The sequence below is a fragment of the Hirundo rustica genome, chromosome 8 (assembly GCF_015227805.2).
Source record: "Hirundo rustica isolate bHirRus1 chromosome 8, bHirRus1.pri.v3, whole genome shotgun sequence".
NCBI lineage: Eukaryota > Metazoa > Chordata > Aves > Passeriformes > Hirundinidae > Hirundo > Hirundo rustica.
Genome location: NC_053457.1, coordinates 34,705,502 through 34,730,501, shown reverse-complemented (window position 1 = coordinate 34,730,501; position 25,000 = coordinate 34,705,502). Strand labels below are relative to the sequence as shown.

The 25,000-nt window shown below is 44.7% G+C and overlaps 1 protein-coding gene across 1 annotated transcript in view; it reads right to left on the bottom strand.

Annotated features, from left to right (window-relative positions):
- The window catches only part of MGMT (O-6-methylguanine-DNA methyltransferase), a 138,895-nt gene that overhangs the window by 16,135 nt on the left and 97,760 nt on the right, over positions 1-25,000 (bottom strand). The window contains exon 4 of the mRNA XM_040071227.2: positions 13,476-13,636. Within this exon, the coding sequence (XP_039927161.1) occupies positions 13,476-13,636 (161 nt within the window). The remainder of the gene's footprint in view (positions 1-13,475; positions 13,637-25,000) is intronic.

Genomic DNA, 25,000 nt, shown 5'->3' with positions numbered 1-25,000 from the left:
ATGTGAACACAAGTGGCTTAAAATCAGCAGAACACTCAGAGTTTTGTTTTGGGGATGTCTTAACTCCTACCTGGGCACTGCAGGGAGCATGGAGAGCTTTAGGAGGGGAGGCTGAGACACAGATCCGAACCCTGCAACTCAAACCTGGGGCACCAACAAAGACCCGTTGGTATTTCTACAACGCTTTAACTCCAGGCTGTATGATCAGGGACAGAAATCTTCTCCAGGCTAACATTTCCCATTCAAAAATCTCATTTAGGAGCAAATATTTTTTGCTTTGTTTCAAATACGTCAATTTTGGGAGCAGGAAATTGCGCAAAGTACATAAAAATAACCTGCTAGTGACTTTATGGACATTTTAAACCCACACAGGAACTGCTGTAGACATAAATACAAGAGACCTGCAGATCAGGGAAACTCAACCACTGCCTTATCACTGCAAACTCAGCCTAACTGGCCATATTTTATCATTATTTACTGCTATCCAACCCTTCCTCCTGTTCTGGAACACACACAGAATGGGCCTTCCAGAGACACCACGCACCAGCTCAGCCGCAAGTTCTAAGTGACTGGGCCAGAAAATTAAATTTCTATTTCCCCATTCGAGATAGAAATAAATGAGGGACTTGCCTCTATTTCTCTTTGTCGGGGAGCTGGGACTCACCAAGAACTTCACCTGGGCGGCTTCGAAGTTCTCCTCATCAGCTGCACCTTGCAGACAGAGCTTGAACTGTTCTCCCTCACGGCTCTGTGTGGCAAGAGGTCACCAATGGCCAACACCTGACTCAAAATTCAGAAATTCCTGGTGGTCTACACTGAACGCACCTCCTGGTCCCACCTCTATTGGTTTTTTTCCCCCCCTTTCTTGGAGTTCTTGTTTTTTGCCAGCCCTGGGAAGGTCACTCCTCTCCTTCTCCAGAGGAAATAAGAATAATTAAACTGAATTCACCCCGATCTGCATTGTTGGAACTCAGCAGAAAAGCAGCCTCACGGGCTGCAGCTCTTCTGACTCATCCTGTCAATGAGAAACCCAAACCTGCCTACAGATCCTAAATCAAATAAATCAGAGGAGACGGAGTTTCCTGATTGCGCTGATGGGAAGGCAGCTCCATCTGGTCAGAGTTGGACTGGAACAAGCAGGGAGGTTCTGCAGAAAACTCCCCAGATTTATGGATCTGCTGCAAGTGTATTATTAATTATTAATGAATAATACTGAATTCAAAAGGCAAGGTGTAGATAGAGGACTCAGTGCTCACACACCTTGATAAAACACAATTTCCAACTCGTCCCTATAAATTAAGCTCACTCACATCAAAGTTTCCAACTCATCAGGACGTTTGGTTTGAGGCCTTGGTCAGGATCATCAACTAAACCTGGGAGTGCAAAACTGGGCAGCAAAACTGAGCACAAATTGGGCAAATTTGGAGAAGTAAAGTGACAAACCTCAACAAGAACCTCAAATCCCACCTCAGAACACAAAATCCAGAACTACCATGAGGGAAATGTGAGACATGGCCTCTAAAATTCACAGATAATCCCAGGATTACTGGTCATCATTGCAGGGCTCCCATGATAAGGAAAGGAAAAGGAAAAGGAAAAGGAAAAGGAAAAGGAAAAGGAAAAGGAAAAGGAAAAGGAAAAGGGGCTGAAGAAGGACTTTGGACAAGGGATGAGCTGCCAGGACACAGGGAATGGCTTCCACGGCCAGAAGACAGGGATGGATGGGATATTGGGAAGAAATCCTTCCCTGTGAGGATGGTGAGGGGCTGGGCTGGAATTCCCAGAGCGGCTGTGGCTGCCCCTGGATCCCTGGCAGTGCCCAAGGCCAGGTTGGACACTGGGGCTGGAGCAGCCTGGGGCAGTGGGAGGTGTCCCTGCCATGGCAGGGGTGGCACCGGGTGGGATTTGGGATCCCTTCCAACCCAAATCATTCTGGGATTCCATGAAAAGGGAATAAATCCACAGATTTTGACATCAGATTGTGTAAAACTGATTTTGCAAACTGGAATTTGTTACATCATCTTACAAGAATGGGGATATTTCTTCTCCCACCCCGCATTATCATGTGCTACGTATTTGGAACGTCATGCAGATTTGGAACTACAGGATCTTTAAACTCCCTTCCAATCCAAGACATTCAGCCAGAAGGAAGCCCTTGCATCCCCCAAGTACCTCCACAAACCTATTTTATACCCACTCAGGGAGCAGGGCAATGCCAAGCCAGGTTATTTGGGAGAGAGGAAACTTTAATTCTCTGCAAACCTTTGCCCACACTGAGTCACCACTGGATTACTCAGCACAGGTGTCCTGGTGTTCTCCTCCAGCAAGGCTGATGACAGAGGTTGGGAGGCCCCAGCATCTCTCCTCTATTTTTCCCTGCTGCCCACAGAATTGCTTTTTCTCTGTAATTCCACTTAGAGTTACACTGATGAGGTGCTTTTACCGTTTCATTCTTCGGCAAGGCCCCAAATATCCACTCCCAAAGGACTCCGGATCAAGGAATCGGCACCCTCAGTTGCTTTCTGAAGATCCTGTTGCCAAAGATAACCTGGCCTAGAAAATTAATATACGAAGCATGCAATGCAAATGTGCTCCCCTACGTGAACAAAGTGTAGGATCCTCGCTGGGCTAAAAAAGGAACAGCAAATTCTTCAGCCTTCTGTAAGTTCCTTTGTAAATGTGCACGTTAAAAATAATTCTCATTAAAGTGCTTAAATGCAATAAAATGGAACAATTTTCTCACTGCATACAAACGAAGTCAGTATCAAAGTACTGATTTTTTTGAAATTCGTATTAATTTATTATTGAGTTATAAATACCTAATAGATGGAGCTGAGATGTACACAGCACTTTCCAAACACTAATTCACAATATCCTTCCAAGAATGCCACAGCAGCAGCAGCAGCAAATAATTCCCAGAATCTTCTGGCTTCAGTCTCAAAGTTAAGGTGTGTTTTTGCTTTTTGTTTTTCTTTTTTCTTTTTTCTTTTTTCTTTTAAGGATTATGTCTTTAAGCAGCCAGCAGAACAACTGGGAAGAGGTGAAGTGAGATCCCATGAAGTCACTCGGCCTCTTGACTGATCCCAGAGCCATCACACAGCGCTGCTCAAATGAACTGCAACTGGAATTCCCGAGATCCAAATTATTTAAACAGACATCCTGGAAGCAAACAGAGGAGCAGTCCTACCAGTGACCCCTGATGGGATTTCAGAGATTCGAGGTTGCTCAATTAACAGGCAGCCCTAAAATCAGTGCCTTGCTCGGAGGAAGTTCTCACAGGTAACCTGCCAGGAGAGGAGGAGCCTGAGGAGGCACAGGCAGAAATTTGGGTTATTTGGGGAGAGAGAAGCAGCTGGGGTTGGGGAAACACCCCAGTCCTGCACCCCTTAAAGAATTTGATTTTCCAAAGCATCTAAAGAATGTCACAGGGATTTTCCTCAGTTGGTAAGGCTCATAATCACACGTTTACCTGATGTAACAACCCTGCTGCTTTACATAAACCTGCAGCATCAGGAAAATCCTCCTCATGCTTCGCGAGCCACCACAAAAAAGAGGCTGCTCTTCATCCCGTGCTCTCCTGCCAAACCCAATGAAGTCAGCACAGGCACAACATGTTTATACAACATTAAGGGTTCACGTTAAGCTGAAAGCAAGGAGGAAATTTGACTTTCAGATTGACAAATGGAGAGTGCTCGTGCATTCTGGAGCCTGCAACAAAGGAGCCGGTTGTGTTCTCGCCCACCGCGGATCCCTAACAAACCCTCGTCCCTGGAAGGATGGTCAGAGCTAAGGTCACAGCACCCTCCATCTGCATTTCAGATCCTGACTTTTGTTGGCTTTACTACTTCTTTTTGGCATTAAATATGAATGATGTTCCCCGAAACATTTGGAACATTAATTATAAGGAAACAGACGTAGGGAAACGCAGGGCTCCGGTCATTGTTCACCTACGGAACGACAACCAGGAGCTTCCAGCAAAGTGCAAAAATATAAAAGGGTGATGTTCATTCATGTACTGGTCCAAGCTGCAGCACTATAAAGTACATCAAAAGGTGTTAATGGTTTCAATATTTATCTGCTGCAGGGAAGCACTCTAAAAAGAAGACAGAAAAAAATTTCTGCTAATGGCTGTGTCTCTCCATTAAAATGAAAAGCTTAATGCATCTTATAATCAGAGGACAATTTGCAAATCATTAAGAGAAATGTAAAATTCCATTAAAATACAAATCAAGAGTCCCTCACTGGACTAATAATCTTTTTGATATTATTTTGCATTTCACTATTTCTGTTCCCAATATCCAGGCACCACAAATGATCAGTTCTTGAACATGCTATTTACCACAGCCTACTTCTTTAACGAGAGACTGAGAGAAGTATAATCTGCTATTCAGAGCAGGTACTAATGAAGAATTCCATATATTCTGAAATTTAATTAAAACCCCAAAGATTTCAAATTAGATGCAATTTGAAATGCCTGGGGCAGAAATACATGCACTTGCGTGGCAAGGGTATCACGCTGAAAGTTGATACCGTAATTGGTCTTGATGTATTTTTGTGTTGCCAGGCTGAAGCACAGAACTCATAACCATATAAAAATTCTCTGTAGATTACCTGCTCATTGAAAATGCCATCACTCAGGTAGTTCTCTACTAAATTACCATGCTACTAAAATGCACAAAGTGATTCGAAGAGAAGAGTGGCACAGCTGGTCGACGCTGCCAATGAGTTATGCATGCGTCGACGCTGCCTTTTTTCTTAGTAAAATATGCTCAGTTGAATATTAAAATATAATTGGCATTCAACCTAAGTAGCTTAAACCATTTTGTTATCTTCTTTTAAACCGATTTGGCTCCTCCACAGTTATTTTCGAGGATGCGATTCACAAACTAATGACACCATCGCATTCAGCTAGATTTGTACTATTTTACATTTGTCATAAATAGGGACAATTTCTACAGCCTTCTAGGGATGTCCTTTAATACTGGCTCCTCTTGAACATCAAAGGCCCAATTCATGGGGAAAAAAGACAGAAAGGGAAAAAAAAAGGAGTATGCCATTTATGTTGTTCTTGCATATTTTATTCTGAGAAGAGTGCGGGATGCAAATTTCTAGTGAAAAGTGTGTTTTTCCAGTTAAGCGAGACCTTCTTTCCCCCAGAATAAAATGGTCAGCAAATAAACTGGTCAGTAGATGTAGCAAAACATCTTGGAAACGGGTCAGAAAGGGGCATCCTTAGGTCAAGAAGCAGCAAAATGCCTTTGTTATAAATTTTTTCCCCTCAGACAAATTTATTTATGTGCCCCTAATAAAAAGCCTGTCAGAAATGTCACTATATTGTCATTTCCGGAAAAAAAAAATTAACAATATTACTTAGAAACAAGGTGCTCACCATAGTAACAGTCCCATTAAGCACATTACCTTTGAAACACCAAGCAGGTTAAATGTATATGAGTATTGATGGTATTTCCTATCGATACGGGGTTTTAAGTAAACTTGCCTGAAAGTTCATTAATAAAACGGGTGTGGGAGGCTGTATTTATAAAATCCTTTCCTTTTATCTTGATTGCATGGGTTTTTATTAAGGAGGGGTGGAAAGGTTACGCGGGGCTGCATGTGTGGCAAGCCAGCCAACAAATCAAAGGAAAAATGAATTAAATTAAACTTATTCCTCACAGGTCTGCAGTGAGAGCAGGTGCTGAGGTCTGGGGCTCCGGGTGAAGATGAGCACATGACTCTGGACAAAAAAAGCCATTTTCCTACACTGGTGGGGTTTTTCCACCTTCAATTCTTACCTTTTAATCTAAATCTCATCTACAAGCAGCAATGTCAAAAGTTACCGGGTTGGTCAAAATGTTTCTTAGATCAGGGTCAACTGATTCCTTTCGTTTCATGGGGAGAAAAGGGATGTGATTTTGAGCAAATTCTCTTTATAAAGAAGCCTCACACGTAGGTGAGCTTTTAGAGCTGCTGATTTTAGAGTGAAGCTGCCCTGATTTTGGCCCAGCTGCAGTTCTGTGCAAATATTTGCCATGGAATCATGGAATGGTTTGGGTTGGGAGGGACTTTAAAGCCCACTCAGTGTCACCTCTGCCACGGCAGGGGCACCTCCCACTGACCCAGGCTGCTGCAACCTGGCCTTGGACACTGCCAGGGATCCAGGAGCGGTCACAGCTTCTCTGGGAATTCCATCCCATCCCCTCACCATCCTCAAAGGGAAGAATTCCTTCCCAGCATCCCACCACCAAAACACAAACCCTTTCTTTCCAAACTAAAGTTTGGAATAATTTCAGAATGCACACGTCTCTGCAGCTGTTTCAGAGTCCTGAATGCTGCACACCCTCAAATTCTCTGAGAACAAATAAAAATATTGCCATTGCACAGGTGAACACTGGCTGTGGACCTTCAACCCACTTTTACCTAAAACACCCTCTTTATAAAATGCTCCTTTAATCTAATTATGGCCTACCTGTAATAAAGTTAAAAACACTGGTAAGAAAGGATTGTCTTACTGCAAGTAATTTTTTTTTTTTTAATAAATGACCCTTTCCCTGCTTTCCCCATGACAGGACAGACACACTGCTCTCTCCATCCTGAGACTCTTCCAAGGTCACATCAGTGATGGACACCCTGAAAGGCTCCCCCAAAACCCCATGGACATCTGGAATCAGTGCTGCCAAAGAGGAAGTTTGCACCTAAGAGGGCCTGAATTGTCCTAAATGGCCCAAATTTGGCACAAAATTTACCCTATGAACTTCAATAAAAGTATTTAAGAAACACTTAAAACCAGACGGGCTTCCACTGGAAATTATGGGAATTTTGGCGTGAATTCAACAGCAATTGGGTCAGGAATTTTGCAGATATTTCTGTCCAGAATGCATTTGTATTGATTTTTTTTGGTTTTTTGTTTGTTTAGGTATTTTTTTTAATACATATAGTTGATAGAAAGCAATGGGCCAACTGGGCTGGAAAAAGAATTAGAGGTATAAAAGTAACTGAGCTATTTTGGGGTTTTGCTGCTTCCATTTTTGAAGGTTGGAGAGGATTGATTTCCGTTTGCAGAAAATTGTAGGAAAGTATTGGATTGTAAAAATCCATTAAATGTCTCACAAAACAGTGACTTTCTGCTTATCAAAACTCCTCTCACATGAAATGGTAATAAAAGGAGATGCCAGTCTCTGGAATTTGAATTTTGATTTGGCAGACAGAAATAGGAAAGCTTGTCAGCTCCCTGCACTTGAATCTGCCATGTCCAGATATGTGAAGTACGAACATTTCCGAGCAGATTATTTCATATTTAACACTTTCTAAAAGCCTAAATAGAAATGTATTTGCATGTCTGATGAAGCTGCAGGGTTGAGAAAAGGAAAATCAGAAACATTTCTCAAGTTTTTTTTTTCCCCTTTAATGAATCGAACCTCTAGTACCAAATTAAGAGAATTTCACAAATTGCAGCAAAAAATCTGTAGAAAAAACCGACATTTTGTATTTGCACGGGAAAAGGCAAAGTCCTGCCTCCTCCTCAGCAAGTGAACAGAGCAGCTCAAGACTGCAAAATACTAATACAGAAATCCACGATTTGGGTTGGAAGAGACCTTAAAGCTCATCCAGTCCCACACAAGGACACCTCCCACTGTCCCAGCCTGCTCCAGCCCCAATGTCCAACCTGGCCTTGGGCACTGCTGGGGATCCAGGGGCAGCCACAGCTGCTCTGGGAATTCCATCCCATCCCCTCCCCACCCTCCCAGGGAACAATCCCATCCCAATCTCCCATCTATCCATGTCTCTGTCAGTTTATATAACTTGCTGGGTTCCCACTTTCCTAGATAAATGAAGTGAATTTTCCATTTTTACTGGAAATAAGGGAATCATGGAGAGATGATACCTGGACTCCTGGTCTCTCTATCGGCTGAGTTTGCTGCTTTTCCTATAAAGGATGGTTATGCCTTAAATATATATCTATATCTAATCTATATCTTATCTATATCTAACCTATATCTAATTTACATCTCTAGAGATGAAGGAAATCCCAGGGACTGCTCCTAGAAGCAAAATCTGATGATAAGTCTGAACTTAAATGACACCTGAACAAAAAGGTCACCACAGGACTGACTAAATACATTGAACCTGAACAAGTGCGTGCCTGAAATATGAAAATATGTATTTAAAAAAAGTTGCGGACAGTTTATCCACAAACTGGCATCTGAAGCTTCAAACCTTCCAGCTTTTCTTGACAATATCTCGGCCAAATCAATGATTCTGGCAAATTTTTTTTACTATAATTTAAAGGAAGGGAAAAGGGATCTGAAATTCATTTTAGTAATGTAAATGTTTTTCTTATGGAAATAATTTTTAAATATTGAAAAAGTCTACGGATAAATTGTACGTGGGAAAAATTTACTCTCAGGATACCATAATTAGGGTGAGCAGCACAGCCACTGAAATCCCTTTTAAATGTGAGCATCAGGGGATGTTGAATTTGTCATCTCAGAAGTAGACAAATTAACAGCCCCACAATCTTGTGATTTAAATATTCCGACCACAAAGAGAATTAAAAAAAAATGCTCTGGCCTTTGCTGAGTCACAGTCAAAAAATATAAAAAAAAAAAATTTCTTTGTTAATTTGCTGCAAGCTGGGATTTTTTTATAGTTTAGAAAGTTGCAAAACGAACAAAACGAGTAAGAGAGGTGCTTCTGGAAGGGCGCAGAGTACTCAGGATGTGCTACAGAAGGGTTTTCTCCATGGGAGCTTTCCAGGGGGAGATCCCACAGCCCCACAGGGAGGAGGGCGAGTCCAGGGGTGACTCCACGGAGGTGACACAGATAGTGAGGAGTTTCCTCACCCCAGAACTGGCATTTCCCAGCAGCCCTGGGCAGTGTAAGTGTCTGAAGGAGCAGGAAATCACAGGGTAATTATTGATTACAGGCCTGGCTACATCACCTCGGCGGGAGAATGGAGCTGCTCCCAGCTCCTTTGAAGGCTCCCATTATGCATGAGGCGTTTCATCAATATCCCCTCTTGGATGAATAACGTACATGGTGCACGGGGAATTTCAGCTGCAGAGCTCTCCCTTCTGCTCTCCACCCTCAGCTGCTCCTCCTGGGTCCTTCTGCACAGCTGGGCTCTGCCTTTGGCTTGGAATGTGGCAGAAACATGGAATGGTTTGGGTGGGAAGGGACCCTAAAGTCCATCCTGTTCCTGTCCATGGCAGGGACACCTCCCACTGTCCCAGGCTGCTCCAGCCCCAGTGTCCAACCTGGCCTTGGGCACTGCCAGGGATCCAGGGGCAGCCACAGCTGCTCTGGGCACCCTGTGCCAGGGCTTCAACACCCTCAGGGAGCAATTCCAGCCCAAAATCCAACAAAAATTGACCCTTCTTCAGTTTAAAATCATTAATGCCCCTCCTGCCACTTCCAGACCTCTGAGCCCTGGCACAGGAATTCACAGCTTGTGTGAAGGAACAGGAGGACTGAGCTGGATTGAGAGAAAAGCTCAGCTTTGCTCCAGTGGAACAGTGCACCCTCAGGACAAGGACTGGATGGAGGAACCCTCAGGAATCCGAAGGACTCATCCCAGTGAGGACAGCACAGCAGGCAAGGAGCAGAACCCCAGGGCTGCTGCTGGTCACAGGGCGAAAAGGAAAACTCTGGTGTGCCTCCAATTTCCTCTGCTCCTGCGCTCTAATGAGCCATCTGGTCTGCAAACACACAGGCACAGCCACCCCTGTGCCACGCCGCCACTGCAGCCACCCACCCGCAGCACCACACAGGGAGGGCAGGAATTCCAGGAGAGGCATTGCCTTCCCCCTGTCACAGCCCCACAAATCACCCGTCCCAGGCACGGCCCTCAAAATAACAACGCTCCCATTTTCCTCTTCCTGTAGAGAGGGAGCTAATGACCAGGGCGCATTAAGGGCAATTCATCATTCCCCATTAGGAATGTTCAGGGATTTTTCTGAGATGGGCCACTCGGAGCAAACCTGCCTTTCTCTTTGCTCAGTGAGATTCCACATCGAATGCTGGCCGTGAAATTATGTTCCACATTTTCAATTATGTTTAAAAATAAATATATTGGCGGCATATAAACTGGAGAGTCAGTAAGGAGACAACTCTTGGAGGTGTTGGAGACCAAACTTTTCCCTCTCCACAACTCCCAGGTGGGGGAACAAGGGACAGGATTTGGGGAAATGCCTCAGACTGTGCCAGGGAGGTTTATATTGGAGATTAGGGAAAATTTCTCCATGGAAAAGCTGCCCAGCCCTGGCACAGGCTCTCCAGGGCAGTGGTGGAGTCACCATCCTTGGAAATATTCAAAAACCAGGTGGGTGTGGCACCTGGGGACATGGATTAGTGGTGAGGACGGTGATGGTGCTGGGAATGATCTGAAAGGTCTTTTCCAACCCTAATGGTTCTGTGATTCCATCATTGTCCTGCCTGCCTCAAGGTTCACATTCCAAAGCCAAGTTACGAGAGGAACTGATTGTTGATTTTGTATTTTAAGTGCTTTTAAACACATTTTTCCCCATTCAACAGAAATTTAGAAAATTAAAGGCACTTCAGAAAAATTTAAGATATTGGGAGAAGCCACTGAAACAGCAAATGATGAATTTTTATGGAATTTCTTAAATAAATATAAAGCAGATCATCTCTACTTTCTGAATCTGCAAATCTCTCTGCTTTTGTTATATCAAAGATGATTGTCATGATTTTTCTCTTCACAAGGAGCTAAGTCTTCAAAGCTGGCACAAAAGCAGCTGCAGAAAACTGACCATGAATTGAGAAGCGCTTCACCCCAAAAGCACTTTAGACATTTTTTTTTGTTAGATGAGGAACCTTTTTAATGTGGGGGTTTTTTTTTGGCATAAGCAAAACCCTTCCGATCCCCAGATGAAGTTAGCAGAGAAAAATAAAATAAAATTTGATATAAGCACTGATTAAGAAGAAATTATGCAACGGCCAGTCCTGATTACAAAAGTGGAGGATGGAATGCAAATCTCCTATCAAAGAGCAATACTGTACATGGTATTTACAGGGAATGGGGGAAAGAAGGGCCAAAGGTTTTGATGATCAGGGAATCACAGAATTCCAGCTTGGTTTGGGTTGGAGGGACCTTAACGCTCATCCCATTCCACCCCTGCCATGGGCAGGGCACCTTCCACCATCCCAGACTGCTCAGGGCCCCACCTGCAGAGCTGCTGCCAAACAGAAATGGAAGAAAATCAGAGTGATGAGAAAAAGCCTTTCTGGCTGTGGATCCTCATGCTCTCACTGATGTTTGCTCTGCGTTTTTAAGTGCCTGGAGAAATGAGCAGGCACTTTCAAATGTAAATGTGTAAAAGTAAATAAATACCAAATTCCTAATTTAGCAAAGCTGCAATTCTGATGTGCAGATAAACTGAAGTGCAATCCGTCATAATTTGATTTTTACCTCACCTTTCTCCTACATAACTTTTAAAACCACTTCCTTCCAGTTTTTGACACCTATTTCCACATTCCTTCCAATGCAAGTTTTTTTTCTATTTTATGAAAATATTAGTAGGAGACAGTGACAGAATAACAGAAATGCTCTCACAATGTCGTGATTTGAGCCAATTAATCCTTCATTAGCATTTCCATGATGTAGGTGCAATCCTGCCCCCAATGAAAGTCACACACACCTGGGCCCAGGCCAAGAGCAAACAGCGGAGCTAAATTAAACATGTTGAAATGAGAACAGCACCCAAACTGTGCAGGTGGTCACACCCAAACCCCCTGAGGAGCCGTGGGCAGTGGAATCTTCCCTTCCCTTCCCTTCCCTTCCCTTCCCTTCCCTTCCCTTCCCTTCCCTTCCCTTCCCTTCCCTTCCCTTCCCTTCCCTTCCCTTCCCTTCCCTTCCCTTCCCTTCCCTTCCCTTCCCTTCCCTTCCCTTCCCTTCCCTTCCCTTCCCTTCCCTTCCCTTCCCTTCCCTTCCCTTCCCGTCCCTTCCCTTCCCTTCCCTTCCCTTCCCTTCCCTTCCCTTCCCTTCCCTTCCCTTCCCTTCCCTTCCCTTGTTTTCCTCAAGAAGCTTCCTGTTAACAATATCCTTATTTTTCCTCTTTTTAAGTTCTTCAGAGCCCTGCAGTGCTGCCTGCACAGGAAGGTTGTGCCCTAGGGATGGACCAAAGTCTTCTACAAACTCAAACCTCTCAGGGCTGAACCCCAAACCAGCGGCTAAAACAAGATCAGCACTGCTCACACCAAGGAATTTCATCCACAAAGCTAAAAAGAATTCAGGAGCCCATTTAGGAGAACTAATGAAAAGAAGAAGCATTATTTTACATGTTTTATAATCTTCTGATGGATAATCCGGGAGGCAGAATTCCCCTGCTGCTGTTTAGAGATGGCAGTAACATTTCCTACCCAGCTCTGCCCATTCACATCCACCTCAGCCTTAAAGTTTCCACAACACGACTCTTCATTTTATCCCAGCTAATAAAGAAATTCCCCAGAACAACCCTGGAATTTGACTGTGAAAGATCAGGCACTGGGGAATTTGCATAACATGGGAAAGTAAGTGCAGGAGATGGAAACAAAGCTGCTGCGCAAAGCTCACAGATCCTGAGATTCCCTTATTCACCAAGAAATGTTTGGGGCAGGCAAGAAGGCACTGCAAACATCAGACTTCTGAAATTATTATTATTATTATTATTATTATTATTATTATTATTATTATTATTGATAATGGGGCCCATTTAATTTCAAATTATTAATTTCTGTTGTGAGGCCTTCAGGGACACAGTCAATAAATGGGGAATGGTGACAAGGAACTTTTCTCAGGTGTTGCTCTTACCTAAATTTGTAAATAGCACAACCTAGTAAAAATTCCCTTTGTTTAAAAATATCAGTATATTATCTATGATAACTTTGAGGAATAAAACCACAGCGACTTTACACAACCTACTCCTGACTGCTTCCCTGGCACTTTTCTCCTGACAGAGAACCACAGAATCAGGGAATCACTGAGACTGGAAAATCCCTCTGAGCCCATTAATTCCAAACATTCCCCAGCACTGCCAAGGCCACACGTGTCCCCACGGCCACATCCAAAGGCGTTTAAATGCCCCCGGTGATGGGCACTCCACCACTGCCCAGGGCAGCTGTGCCAGGGCTGGACAGCCCTTTCCAGGAAGGAATTCTCCCAAATCTCCAACCTCAACTTCTGCTGATGCAATGTGAGGCCATTTCCACTCTTCCTTATCCCTTATTCCCTGGCAGCAGAGCCAGACCCTCCCTGGTTGCCCTGTCCTGCCAGGGATTTGCACAGAGTGATGTCAAAGCCTCAACCCCCGCTCTTGGTGGCCAGAAGCCACTTTAAGTAGCCACCACCTCACCGAGCAGCCCACAACCCTTCCGGTGTGTTCACACCCCGACCCTTCAGCAGCTGAACCATTTCACAGAGCAAGGATGAGGGAGCTGGGGGCCGCTGGCTGGTGGCAGAGGGCGGGGAGGGCGGCACTGACCTCTCTGGAGCAGGGGGTGGTGGAAGGCTGGCACGGGCAGGCTCCCAGTGCTCGCTGGCTCGCAGAAGTAGGCTCGGAGCCAAGCCGTGCACTGCCGCAGCGGCTCCGGTGGCTCCTCGGCCCCCGGGCACACCTCGCACGCCGCCGAGGTCTCTGCCCTGCTGAGAGACAGAGAAACGCAACGTTACAGTGGGAAAAACGACAAAACCAGGATGGACAGCCTGGTCCTTGAGCGGAGCAACACGGCGCCTTCCGACCAGAACAACTGCGTGACGCTGTGGTAAAACCGAGTGTTCACACTCTCTGTACCAGCAAAATAAAAACCTCAAAACATGGAGTCAGACCTTTTTTCTCCTCAGAGAGGATTCCTCACAGCAGTAAGAAAAACTCACCCTCGTCACCCCAACAAATGCAAAGACGACACACTGCTATGAACACCCGTGAGAAAACCCACGGAAAATCTGTACGAGGAAAAAGCCAGGGAGCAAGAGCACTGCCCAAACCCATGGTGGGGGACACATCCTTGTGCTTCCAGGATGGATGGAGGTGAGGCTCCTCCTCCGTGTCCCCCGGGGGTGCAGTCCCTTGTCCCCAGGCCCATCCCTGGGGAAGGAGGGAAGGAAGCAGCTCCCTGCTGCTCCACGCCTTCCCCGGCCCCGCTTCCTCCAGCGCCGTGGCAGGTCTCTGCTTCCCTCCCCTGATTGAATTGGAAGGAAGCAATTGAGAATTCATTTGATTTTCAATGGCAGCTCGTGCTTGCAGGGGCTGAGGAGCAAAGTGAGCGAACAGAAGGCATCTGTAAATAAAAATGTGCTTCTTCCCTTGCTCCTTATTTTTTTTCTTTTCCTCTGGAAGAGCAACGTGTGGATGAGGGCAATGAAAAAGGGAACCCTGGATTTGCAGGTGTCCAGCTGTGTTTTCCAAGCTGGATGTTTTCAAGGGTGCAGAATAGTGCTGGGAAAGGGGTGGTGGTGTTCTCCTGGTGCTTCCCAAGGCTGGGGTGTGGTGGGGAGGGGGTCTCTCAGAACTGCAGAGACGTGTGAGGACAGCAACGAACACACAGCCCATGAGCAGTGCATCCATGAGAAATGATGGACACAACATCAAGGGTGATGGCCAGAACAGCAACCCCTGCCAGCAAACCTCTCATATCCACAACCCTCACCACCACCAGGGATCATCCAAAGGTTTTCTGGTTCTTGCAGCTTTTTCTCCCAGCTGGAAATAAAGCCAGAGCCAGAAGTTTTTCAGTGCTAGACCTCAACAGCAAGAGTCTTCTGGTGAGAGGTTGGATGTGCCCCAAAGCAAGAAAATGAAGAGAAAATAGTGGCAACATCAAAATACGTGTGAACCTGAGACAAAGGAAGAGAAAATTGGAGTGACTGTGCCCGCCAGGTACGGGGACAGAGCAAACCAACCCCAATTCCTGAGCGTGCTGCGAGAAGGGGAAAGGAAATGTGAGACTCTTCCAAGTAAAAAGCCAAAGCAAATGAACCAAGTGATGCTGCAGGAACGGCATCAAAGAGCCCGGCTCTGCTTTGGCCACGAGGCAGCTGTGCAGAGAGACCCAACATCTCCAGAGCCTGATCCAGCCCAGTGCGGAGCCGGGATCCCGGGATAATCAGCACAGCCTCCGGGTGGGATCAGGGATGTGCCAGGGGCCAGGGCACAGCCGCCCTCAGAAGAGGAGCCCCAGCTCGCCTGGTGCCTGATCAAACAGCTCTGCCATCCCCCAGCCCCAGCTCAGCTTCTGATTAATTGTGAGCCACTGAAGACCACGTAATTACTGATGGGAAAGTGGAGGGATGTGGAGAAGGACAATTAAAACACTCCAGCAGCTGCACAGGAGTCCATGGCTTGGAGCACAGGCAAAAGAAATCTGCAGAATCAGCTTTGGATCCAGGTTGGTAGGAGTTAAGTGCAATTTTACTTCTCTTTCCGTTTATTTATTCAAATTGATGCTTTTGACTTTCCTTTGTGCATGTGAAGTAGGATCAAGTTGCTTTTTAAAACTGGTGTCTATTTTATGCTGTTTTCCTGATTAATGGTATCTCTGCTAAAAGAAAAGGATAAGAATCCATGCACAAACTTTTGTACACGACTCCCCATGACATGGACTTCAAACCAAGCTCCCAACAGCATGGATAATCCATTATTTCACACAGGTAAAACACAACAGAATCCAGCTCTGTTTCACTGTGAATTGCTGGAGCTACAACAAAATAATGAGAGACTATAATGACAATAACTCCTCTGAAACCTGGGAGAGAAGTGGGGAGACCTTTCTGCTCCATTTATCCAGGAGAGCACGAAGAGTGCACAAAGCTACGGTCTCCTTATGTTTTTTGCATCATCCTGTTTCCCATTCTTGGGAGTCTGGAAACCATTTGGGCTGTAAAGTCACAATAAAACAGGAAAACTCCATCTCCTCAAGGCTCTGGGAGCAGCAGGTCCGGCCTCTGCCTCCAACTGCAGACAGGGACCAGGCCAAGGGCGTCCAACCACCACCAAAACAAGAGGGGAGCAGCCAGGGAGCCTCTGGGAACACTTCCCAGGGCCTAAAGGGGCTCCAGGAGAGCTGGAGAGGAAATTGGGACAAAGGACAGAGGGACAGAACACAGGGAATGGCTTCCCACTGCCAGAGGGTAGGGATGGATGGGAGATTGGGATGGGATTGTTTCCTGGGAGGGTGGGGAGGAGCTGGGATGGAATTCCCAGAGCAGCTGTGGCTGTCCCTGGATCCCTGGCAGTGCCCAAGGCCAGGTTGGACACTGGGGCTGGAGCAGCCTGGGACAGTGGGAGGTGTCCCTGCCATGGCAGGGGTGGCACTGGGTGGGATTTGGGGTTCCATTCCCTGCCAAACCATCACACACATGCTCCTCCCTTCTCCAGGTGTTCCCTGGCAGGAGATGTTTGGGTAGAATTTATTTTTAATTTTCTTTTCAATTGCTGCTTTTAATCGCAGCGCCCTGCCGCTGCTGAACATCCCCAGATGTTTTTGGTGGGCCCGTTCTCCCAGCAATTCAACACCAGAGGCTTTCCCAACAGCTGCCACCGCCACCTTGGCCAGGAAAGGGAATGCTCTGCAAGGCAGAAATGGATTTGCTTTCCAGGAATGCACTGACTTCTTTTCCTGCAGGATACAACCTCCACGTGCCAACACACACACACACAGAGCTTCAAACTGGCAGGGAGCTGAAAAAAGGGAAAACCTTTGTATTAATTTTGCTTGGCTAGAGGTGGCAACAGCTATTCCTGGGAATTTGACAGCTTTAATAAAGAAAAAGAAGGCACATAACTCAGGCATGGGTGTCTCCTCCCCTCCCTGCCCTTCCCTCCTCCCCGTTCCCTTTCCAAACTTGCATAGCAGAACTTCCACAAACTACCTCGGCATTAAATATCCGACTGAAAACGCCAGCTGCCTTTTAAAGGATTTTCTCAGGCCTCAAATTCTTAAGTACCTTTCAAAAAGCGGAGTCAAAGTGGTCTCAAAACATTCGTAAGAAGAGCAGAGGAGTTACATCATGGGAAATTCCCTCCCTGGAAGGAAATCCCTCTGCTCAGCATCAGATTTCTTGGTTTCTCAACACCCTGCTCCAGGCACGGATCTTTGAGCACCTCTGAGTCAGGATGGATGGCAGGAAGTTGAAATTTAGAGAAAAACACACACCTAAGAGTCATATGAGCTACCTGGGCCTAAACTTCCGGAATGAAAAAGAAAAAAAGGGCATTTCTTAATATCCTGCTCTGGGAGTCTCCCAGAGAAAGGATCACAGAGGCACTGCAGCACACAGGGTGGTGGCCAAAGTGGCCATTCACTGCTTCACCGATGGGAAGTTTAAATCTTAAACTTGTGATCAGCAAGATGCAATTTTAATTTTATACAGAAAAATAACATAAGCGTCTTCATTGAAAAATAAAAAAAATCCCAAACCCCAAACTAAATATGTAGAGAAATCTGACTGCTTTGCTTTCACCCTGGAGAATTTTTTAATTTTTCCTTAAAAACTACCAATGCCTTTTTTTTTTTTTTTTTTTTCCTTGCAGTGGGGCTGGAATCATGAGAAACATTTATTTAAACCACATTAATATTATTGAAATCACTTCCACTTTCATCAGAGTCTGTCACTCCACTTGTTTTCATTCCTGAACTATGCTGGGTGCTGGCATCCCAAAAATCTCGAAGTGGAGGGTTTTGTATTTCTACCTGGTCAGCAAACAATTGTTGCTGTTGGGGTTAAGTGTGCATTTTATATTTTATGTTAATTTTATTTAATTTTACTTTATTTTATTTTTATTTTATTTTTGACCCGAATTTTTTTGTTTGTTTGTTTGCAGTAACGTGGTACCCTCTAATATGTCAGCAGTGTCCCATGTCTGTCACAGGTCTGCCTCAACGTTTTGGGGATATTTGGGGTAAATGGATATTCAGCTCCACACAACCAACATGGCTTTGCTGGGGGATGCTTCATTAAAACTATAAACTCCTCTATCGGAAATAAAAGCTCATTTTAAGCTATCTAAAGACATATAGAAAGAAATATATATTTTTTTCCAGTTTGGTGTGTCTCACAAAGAGCTTTTTTCCAGGCCAGGCACTGCTCCTGCACATCTCCAGCCCGTGGTGGTGATGTCCAAGAGAACCCAAGATCAATCCCGACGTGGGAACCCACCACAGGATTAGGGTTTTCACACACCACAGCTATTCCACGCCATTCCTCCTGCAATCCTACGTGTTCCTTTCCGTTCCAGCCCTTTCCCGAGGCTGCCCGAGGCCGGGGATCCAGCTGGCTCCTGCAGCCACGCAGCTGAGAGGTGTCTTCCCAAGGCTCCATCCCAGCCCTGCCCCTCCTGTGCCTCCTCATCTCTGCATGAGATGAAAGGAAGGAAAAGCTGGTTTTTAGCGGAGGGGGAGGAAAGCAGCACCAGCACCTGTTTCAGTTTAACAGGCTCCTTCCAAAGCCACTGCCAAGAACGGGAAGTTTCTAAGGTGCTTCCAAAATAAACATGTAAGCAGAGGATTGGCTTCGGGATCATCCCAAATAGCTCAGCCATGATGAAAACCAGAGAAATGCTGGCAGCAGCCATGTCCTGAAGTGGCAGGATGTTCAGCATTTATTTCTGAGCTGCTTTTTGCCCCAGTCCTTCAGAAACTCAAGGGGAACAAGGTGGACCTTGAGCTGTGCTGAGAGGAAGGGACAATGACGCTGCTGGCACATTCCCTGGGGGAAAGCCAGGAGCTGGCAGCATCCTTAGGATAAATAAATACCACGAGAATGTCATAGCAGCTCCCATAACATGTTTATAAAATAGATGTCTATTTATAAAATATTTCAAATATTAAAAATGGAATGTATTATACACTATACAGTATACATGACATGTAATATATAATATATAATATATAATATATAATATATAATATATACTATATAATATATAATATATAATATATAATATATAATATATAATATGTAATATGTAATATGTAATATATAATATACAATACATAATATATAATATACAATATACAATATATGTAATATATAATATGTAATATGTAATAGATAATAATAGATAATATTATGTATAAAATATAATATATATTATATATAATTTAAATCTATAATACATAATATATTATATAATGTATCATAATTATATATTATATATTAAGTACATAACATAAAATATATTTTAATACTAAATATTATGTATTAATATATTATATAATATAAAAAGATATAATAATATATAATACGTTTATATCAAACATATTCATATATAACATAAAAATAATAATTTTATATATGTGAAATTATTTAATTTGATAAATAATTTTAATTCATACTATTGATAATATTAAACGTAATTGATTGGTTGGATGTGACATCCAAATCCCACTTCCACTGCCTCCAGCCACACACACCTGAGTGTTTTAGCCCTGGAAAACCACCTCACCTTCCAGTGGCTTGCCTAAGGAGAGGTTCAGAAACTGAGTCCCCTTTACTTCAATTTGAAATTTTTTGATTTTTTTTTCTTTGTTTAAGGCAGAAATGAAAAAAAATCTCCCCAACTAAAAAAAGATTGCAACCCCTTCCAGCCAGGAGTCAGCAAAGTGTCATTAATACATGTAGGCAAACTCAGATTACATTATTAATTCTTAAATTTTTTTTTTTTTTTGGTAATTTTTCATAATTTAAAATTTTGTCCTTTTGTAATTTTAGGGTTTTTTAAAAATTTTTTGGGGGGTGATTTTCTTCCCTGACAGTGGGAAGAGCCTGGTGTCATTAGTATAGTTAATTCTTAATATTTGTATTAGTTTATATATATATATATATAAACAGTTAATAACGGAGCTCCTAAACCAGAGTTTAGGATTTTTACACTTGCAGGAGAAGTCACTGTTGATCCTCAAGGACCTGAATGGTAACTCATGCCATGAAACACGTATGAGTGGCCAGAATAATTTTAAAATTATTGGGTTATAAATCACTTTTTTTTTTTTTTTTAATCAGCAAATGACTGAAAACAAGTTGTCACATAACTCTCACACATGTGAATTCATAACAGAAAAAAGTTGCACTATCTGAAAACTGAAGGCTGTCTTTTTCTCACAATTATATAGATCTGTGTTTATCTTAGCACACTAGTTTTCTCTTGGAGGAATAGCTGGTGTGTTACCTTTCAAATGGAAGAATCAGCGATGATTAGCACACAGAAATTAACATTAAAATGGCACTTAGCGAGGCAGCATTATTTGTTCCACAACAACCCAGGGTGAGTCGATATTTTTACTGGAGCCTTCGTTGTGAAATTAACTAAAAATGTATTTCATCCACACCTAAATGTCATTTAAGCAGCCTTTCTTTGATAGATGAAGGCTAAAGCCACCCCAAAACTGCAGCTGAATTATCTGGTCTCTAATGACTCCAAACCGATTACGGGATGCAGAGCAATCTCGTTAAATTTTATTCCAAAGCCTACTACACTGGTGTTTTCTCTTATTTTTCTATCAATGAAGCCCAGGAGGTTTAAGGACAATTCATTATGTATGAGACCCAACTTACAGTGCTTGACTGTTGATTAATAGCAAAGTTTGCTGGGTGTACATTTGCAGCATTAGATGCATACAATATGCTAACTTATTCTTCCACCCAAGCTAATTATTTACCAAAATGACTACTTGAGACTACAATTTATTAAATGCATGCATCCAGTCTCGATTTGGCCCCAAAAGGCAGCCCGGGAATGAAGATCTTTTACTTGATGTGACAACTTCTGGAAACAGCGTTATTAATATTGTAAATGTGGCAAATAAAGAGTTCAAATAGCCGGGTGGCTCCGCTGCATTTCTTCCCCACTGCTGAATCAAGGAACAAAGCGTCTTTTTAGGTTTAAAATTCATGGGCTAGCACATCCTGACACAGTTTAATTTAGCTGCTTATAAATGAAGTGGCTCTATGATGGGAGGGAGAGATTAAAAAAGGGATGAGAGCTGCAAGAAACAGCAAAAAACCCCAATTCCTGTCGAACAGCCCCGACACTGCTCCTTTTAAGACCTATTAAGAAAAAATTGATGCATTTAGGGAAGAACACAAGAAGCCAGAGCTGAGTCAGGCTCAGTCCTTGTCATACAACCTGTGCAATGTTTTCCTTATTCTGTTTTTATCTGTTCTGGAGGATGCAAATTCTTACGGATCTGATTGGTGAGAAATTCTGCATCCTCCCTTTAGCCCTGGGAAAGGGAGCACCTGCACAGAGATTTGGGCATCATATACATGACATAAATTCCAAATAAATAATATAACAAATAAATATATGATTAATTACATAATACATCAATAGATTAAATTATTGATACAAGAAGTAATAAATAAACACACCTCTTGAGTAAATACAGAGATTTCCGAATAGGCTCATTTTTTTCCCCGACTTTTGCAATTAATGGCATTAAATTTGGGGGCCGAACTGGGCTTGCCCAAGCCCACGGTCCCTGCAAAGCTGCTCCCTGCTTATCCCCTGCCCCTGGCGTGCACCAGCAAACACTTCAAAGGATGGAGTGAGACTCCTGTCTCCACATGCCAAGATAAGGAAAATCAATGTCAATGCCCAAAAGACTCAAGTGATAGCACTGAAGGTCATTAAATGCTATTCACTGCCCTGGACCATTAAAGTTTTGATTGGAATCCTATACAGGGAGACACAGATTTCAAACAAGATCCTGCCCTGGGATGTGGCACTGCGAGACCACGGCGGTGACTTCCCGAGGAACACCTGAAACACATCCAAGGAAAACAATGCTCTGCGTGTGTGGGCTTGGCTCCCTTTCCCTGAGCATTTATTGTTTTCGCAGACAGTGAATCCCATTAGGAACAAAGATCTCTGTTGAAGCAACAGCCAGGAGGAAGGACAACCACAAAGTTCTGGTTCTTCAGCCACCTCAATCTTCTGTGCACGTCCCAGTGCCCTTCATGCCACCCTCCTTCCCTCAAGCCCAGACTGGTTTGGGTTGGAAAGGATGTTAAACATAATCTTGTTCCACCCCAGCCATGGCAGGGACACCTCCCACTGTCCCAGGCTGCTCCAGCCCCAGTGTCCAACCTGGCCTTGGGCACTGCCAGGGATCCAGGGGCAGCCACAGCTGCTCTGGGCACCCTGTGCCAGGGCCCCAACATCCTCACAGGAAGGATTTCTCCCCCACATTCCATTTATCCGTGACCTTTGGCAGTTTGAAGCCATTCCCTGTGTCCTGTCCCTCCTATCCACAGTCCTCTCCTTAGGCCACCCTTAAAGTTCTGCCCTCTTCCTACGCTGGCCACCGCCACCCTGCTGACCTCACAGGGTCTGGACCATGAATGCACCGCTCAGTCTGACCTTACTGATTTCCTGCTGATTTCCTCCTCCACCTCCACACTGGTCACCCATTCCAGTACTGCTTTCTTCCTCTTTCCCACCCACGGCTTCTCCAGACTAATTCCTGGTCTCTCCAGACTTCATCCTGCCTCATTTGTGTCATCCAGGCCAAGCCAACCACAGTGAGCTCTGGTGCTCATCAGCACCGGGAGTTCTATCAGCTCAGAGACCTTCCCCACCCACTCCCCTCCATGAATGAAACCCTTCAAAGACCAACAGCTGGGCCCTATTGAGGGAGCACAAATATTCCTAATATCAGAGTGACCTCTTCATAAATATTTCCGTTTCAAATCAGTAGAGCTGGCAGCAGAACGACCGGAAAATTTGCTGAAAAGATAAAAAAGGAGCTCAGTTTCTGTGCATCTTGTGTGTTGGAAAGGACCACCCTGTTCTAGATTGAGAACCGGGGAGATGGAGCACACCCTGAACCAGCAACAACCGAGCAGATGCTTCACATTAAATGTTTCAAAGCAGGAAGCAGAACTGGAGCCAAGTTCCAAGCGGGAGCACGCTCTGCCCGAGATGTTCGGCAACATTAACCATAGGTGATATCATCAGTTCTAGCTTTAATTAGGTTAAAAGAAAGTCAGTTAATTTTAGCACTTACAAGAAATTGCTACAAAACACTTTTTCCTCATATAAAAGGAGTCTCCCATCAGACCTGGGAGGTCGGTTTTATCGCAGGCAATTAACTGTGTTAGGGCTGGCTGCGGGGGACCCTTAAACCGCACACGGCATTCCCTGCGCTGCGCCGCTGTCCTCGCTGATTTTGGGGATTCACCACCACCCCCAGCCCTCTGCAAGGGCCACAGACCCACCAGCCCCACTCAGCACCCTGCCTGGCACTGATAACCCAACTGCTGACTGGTATCTGAAGTCAAATTTACTTTTTTCCCCACATATCTCAGATAGATATAATCCCAATTATGCATGGATTTAAAATAACAAAACAAAACAAAACAAAAAAAACCACAAAAAAACCCCCCAAAACCCAACCCACCAAGCCTAAGGGAGTTAAAATACACATTACAACCCTTACACGGCAAGACCCAGGTCTCTTATCTGGTGCACGGGGACACTGAAGGACAAAAACCTAAGGCTGAAATGTTGGAACTGGGCCCTGACTTTGGATGTCCACCTTGACGTGCGTCAGTGCATGAATTCCAGATGACACTGAGCGCCGAGAATTATAATCAACAGCACCCGCAGCTCCTCCAGCCTATTAAAATGAATTAAGACACAGATAAATCAGGAACCTCTTAAGGATTCAACTGGCCAGGACTTTTTTCAAAGCGAGTTCCCAGTGCGGGTGTAAAGTGACCCCTGAGCATCTCCTGTTGAAGTGAGTCCAGAGGCCACAAAGACGCTCCGTGGCTGGAGCCCCCCTGCTCTGGAGCCAGGCTTGGGAGAGCTGGGGGTGTTCACCTGGAGAGCAGAAGACTCTGGGGACACCTCAGAGCACCGTAGAAAAGCTAATATATCCCAATTAAAACAGCATAGTTAATAGAGATCTCCAAAGCCTTTCTGCAGGGCTTTGAGGCTGCTACCGCCCACGTCAGCAGGATCGCCCCCAAAATGGCATCACCCAGTCAAGAACTACCTGTACCTCTGACCAATTTGGCCTCAGCCACAGAAATACAATGGTAAGGAGAACGAAGAACAAAGAACGAGGAGTTTTTCCCTTCATTTGGATCGAATTGATGAGGAATTTGCTGTTCCCAACACTCCACAGTGCCTTGGACACCTCTGGGCAGGCTCTGGCAGGGTGGGCCCTTCTGCACGTGCCAAGAGAGCCCTCCCCTGCCACAGGGCATCTCTGCATCCCCTGCATCCAGGAGGAAAAGCTTTTCTCTCAGGTAACCACGCAGGATCCAATCACTGGATTGGAAAGCCAGCAGGGCGCATCAATAAAACCAATAAAAATACTGTTTCAAAAAGTGCTGTTATAATTAACTGAAATAAGAGTCTATAAACTGCCACCTCAGAAGAAGCTTGTTAAAGGCTGAGCATAGGAAGTGTAATTTAGACACATTCTGCCCTTCACGGACTGCCCTGGCCACAGCATGGCTTTTGTTTCTCCCATTTTCCCACAAATCTCCGGATCCCAGGGGAATGCCTCATTGCTGGACCCAGGAGTTTTGGGACTCCTCCGTGCAGAGGTGCAGCTTTGGGATGCAGAGTTGCTGTGACCTTAGAATCACATCTGAACCTCCTCGCAGAGGGCAAAGCGGGATCTAGGGAATTACAGCCACATCAGAATCCTGGAATGGTTTGGGTTGGAAGGGATGTTAAAGCTGATCTCATCCCACCCCTGCCATGGCAGGGACACCTCCCACTGTCCCAGGCTGCTCCAGCCCCAGTGTCCAACCTGGTCTTGGGCACTGCCAGGGATCCAGGGGCAGCCACAGCTGCTCTGGGCACCCTGTGACAGTCCTGCCCACCCTCCCAGCCAGGAATTCCTTCCCACATCTCATCCAAACCCACCCTCCTTCAGCTCAAGGCCATTCCCATTCATCCCATCCCTCTGGTCCTATCTCATTCCTGCTCCAAAACGCCCTGTGATGGGAAAGCTGGTGACAGACCACCCTGCTAAGATGAGACAGACAAAA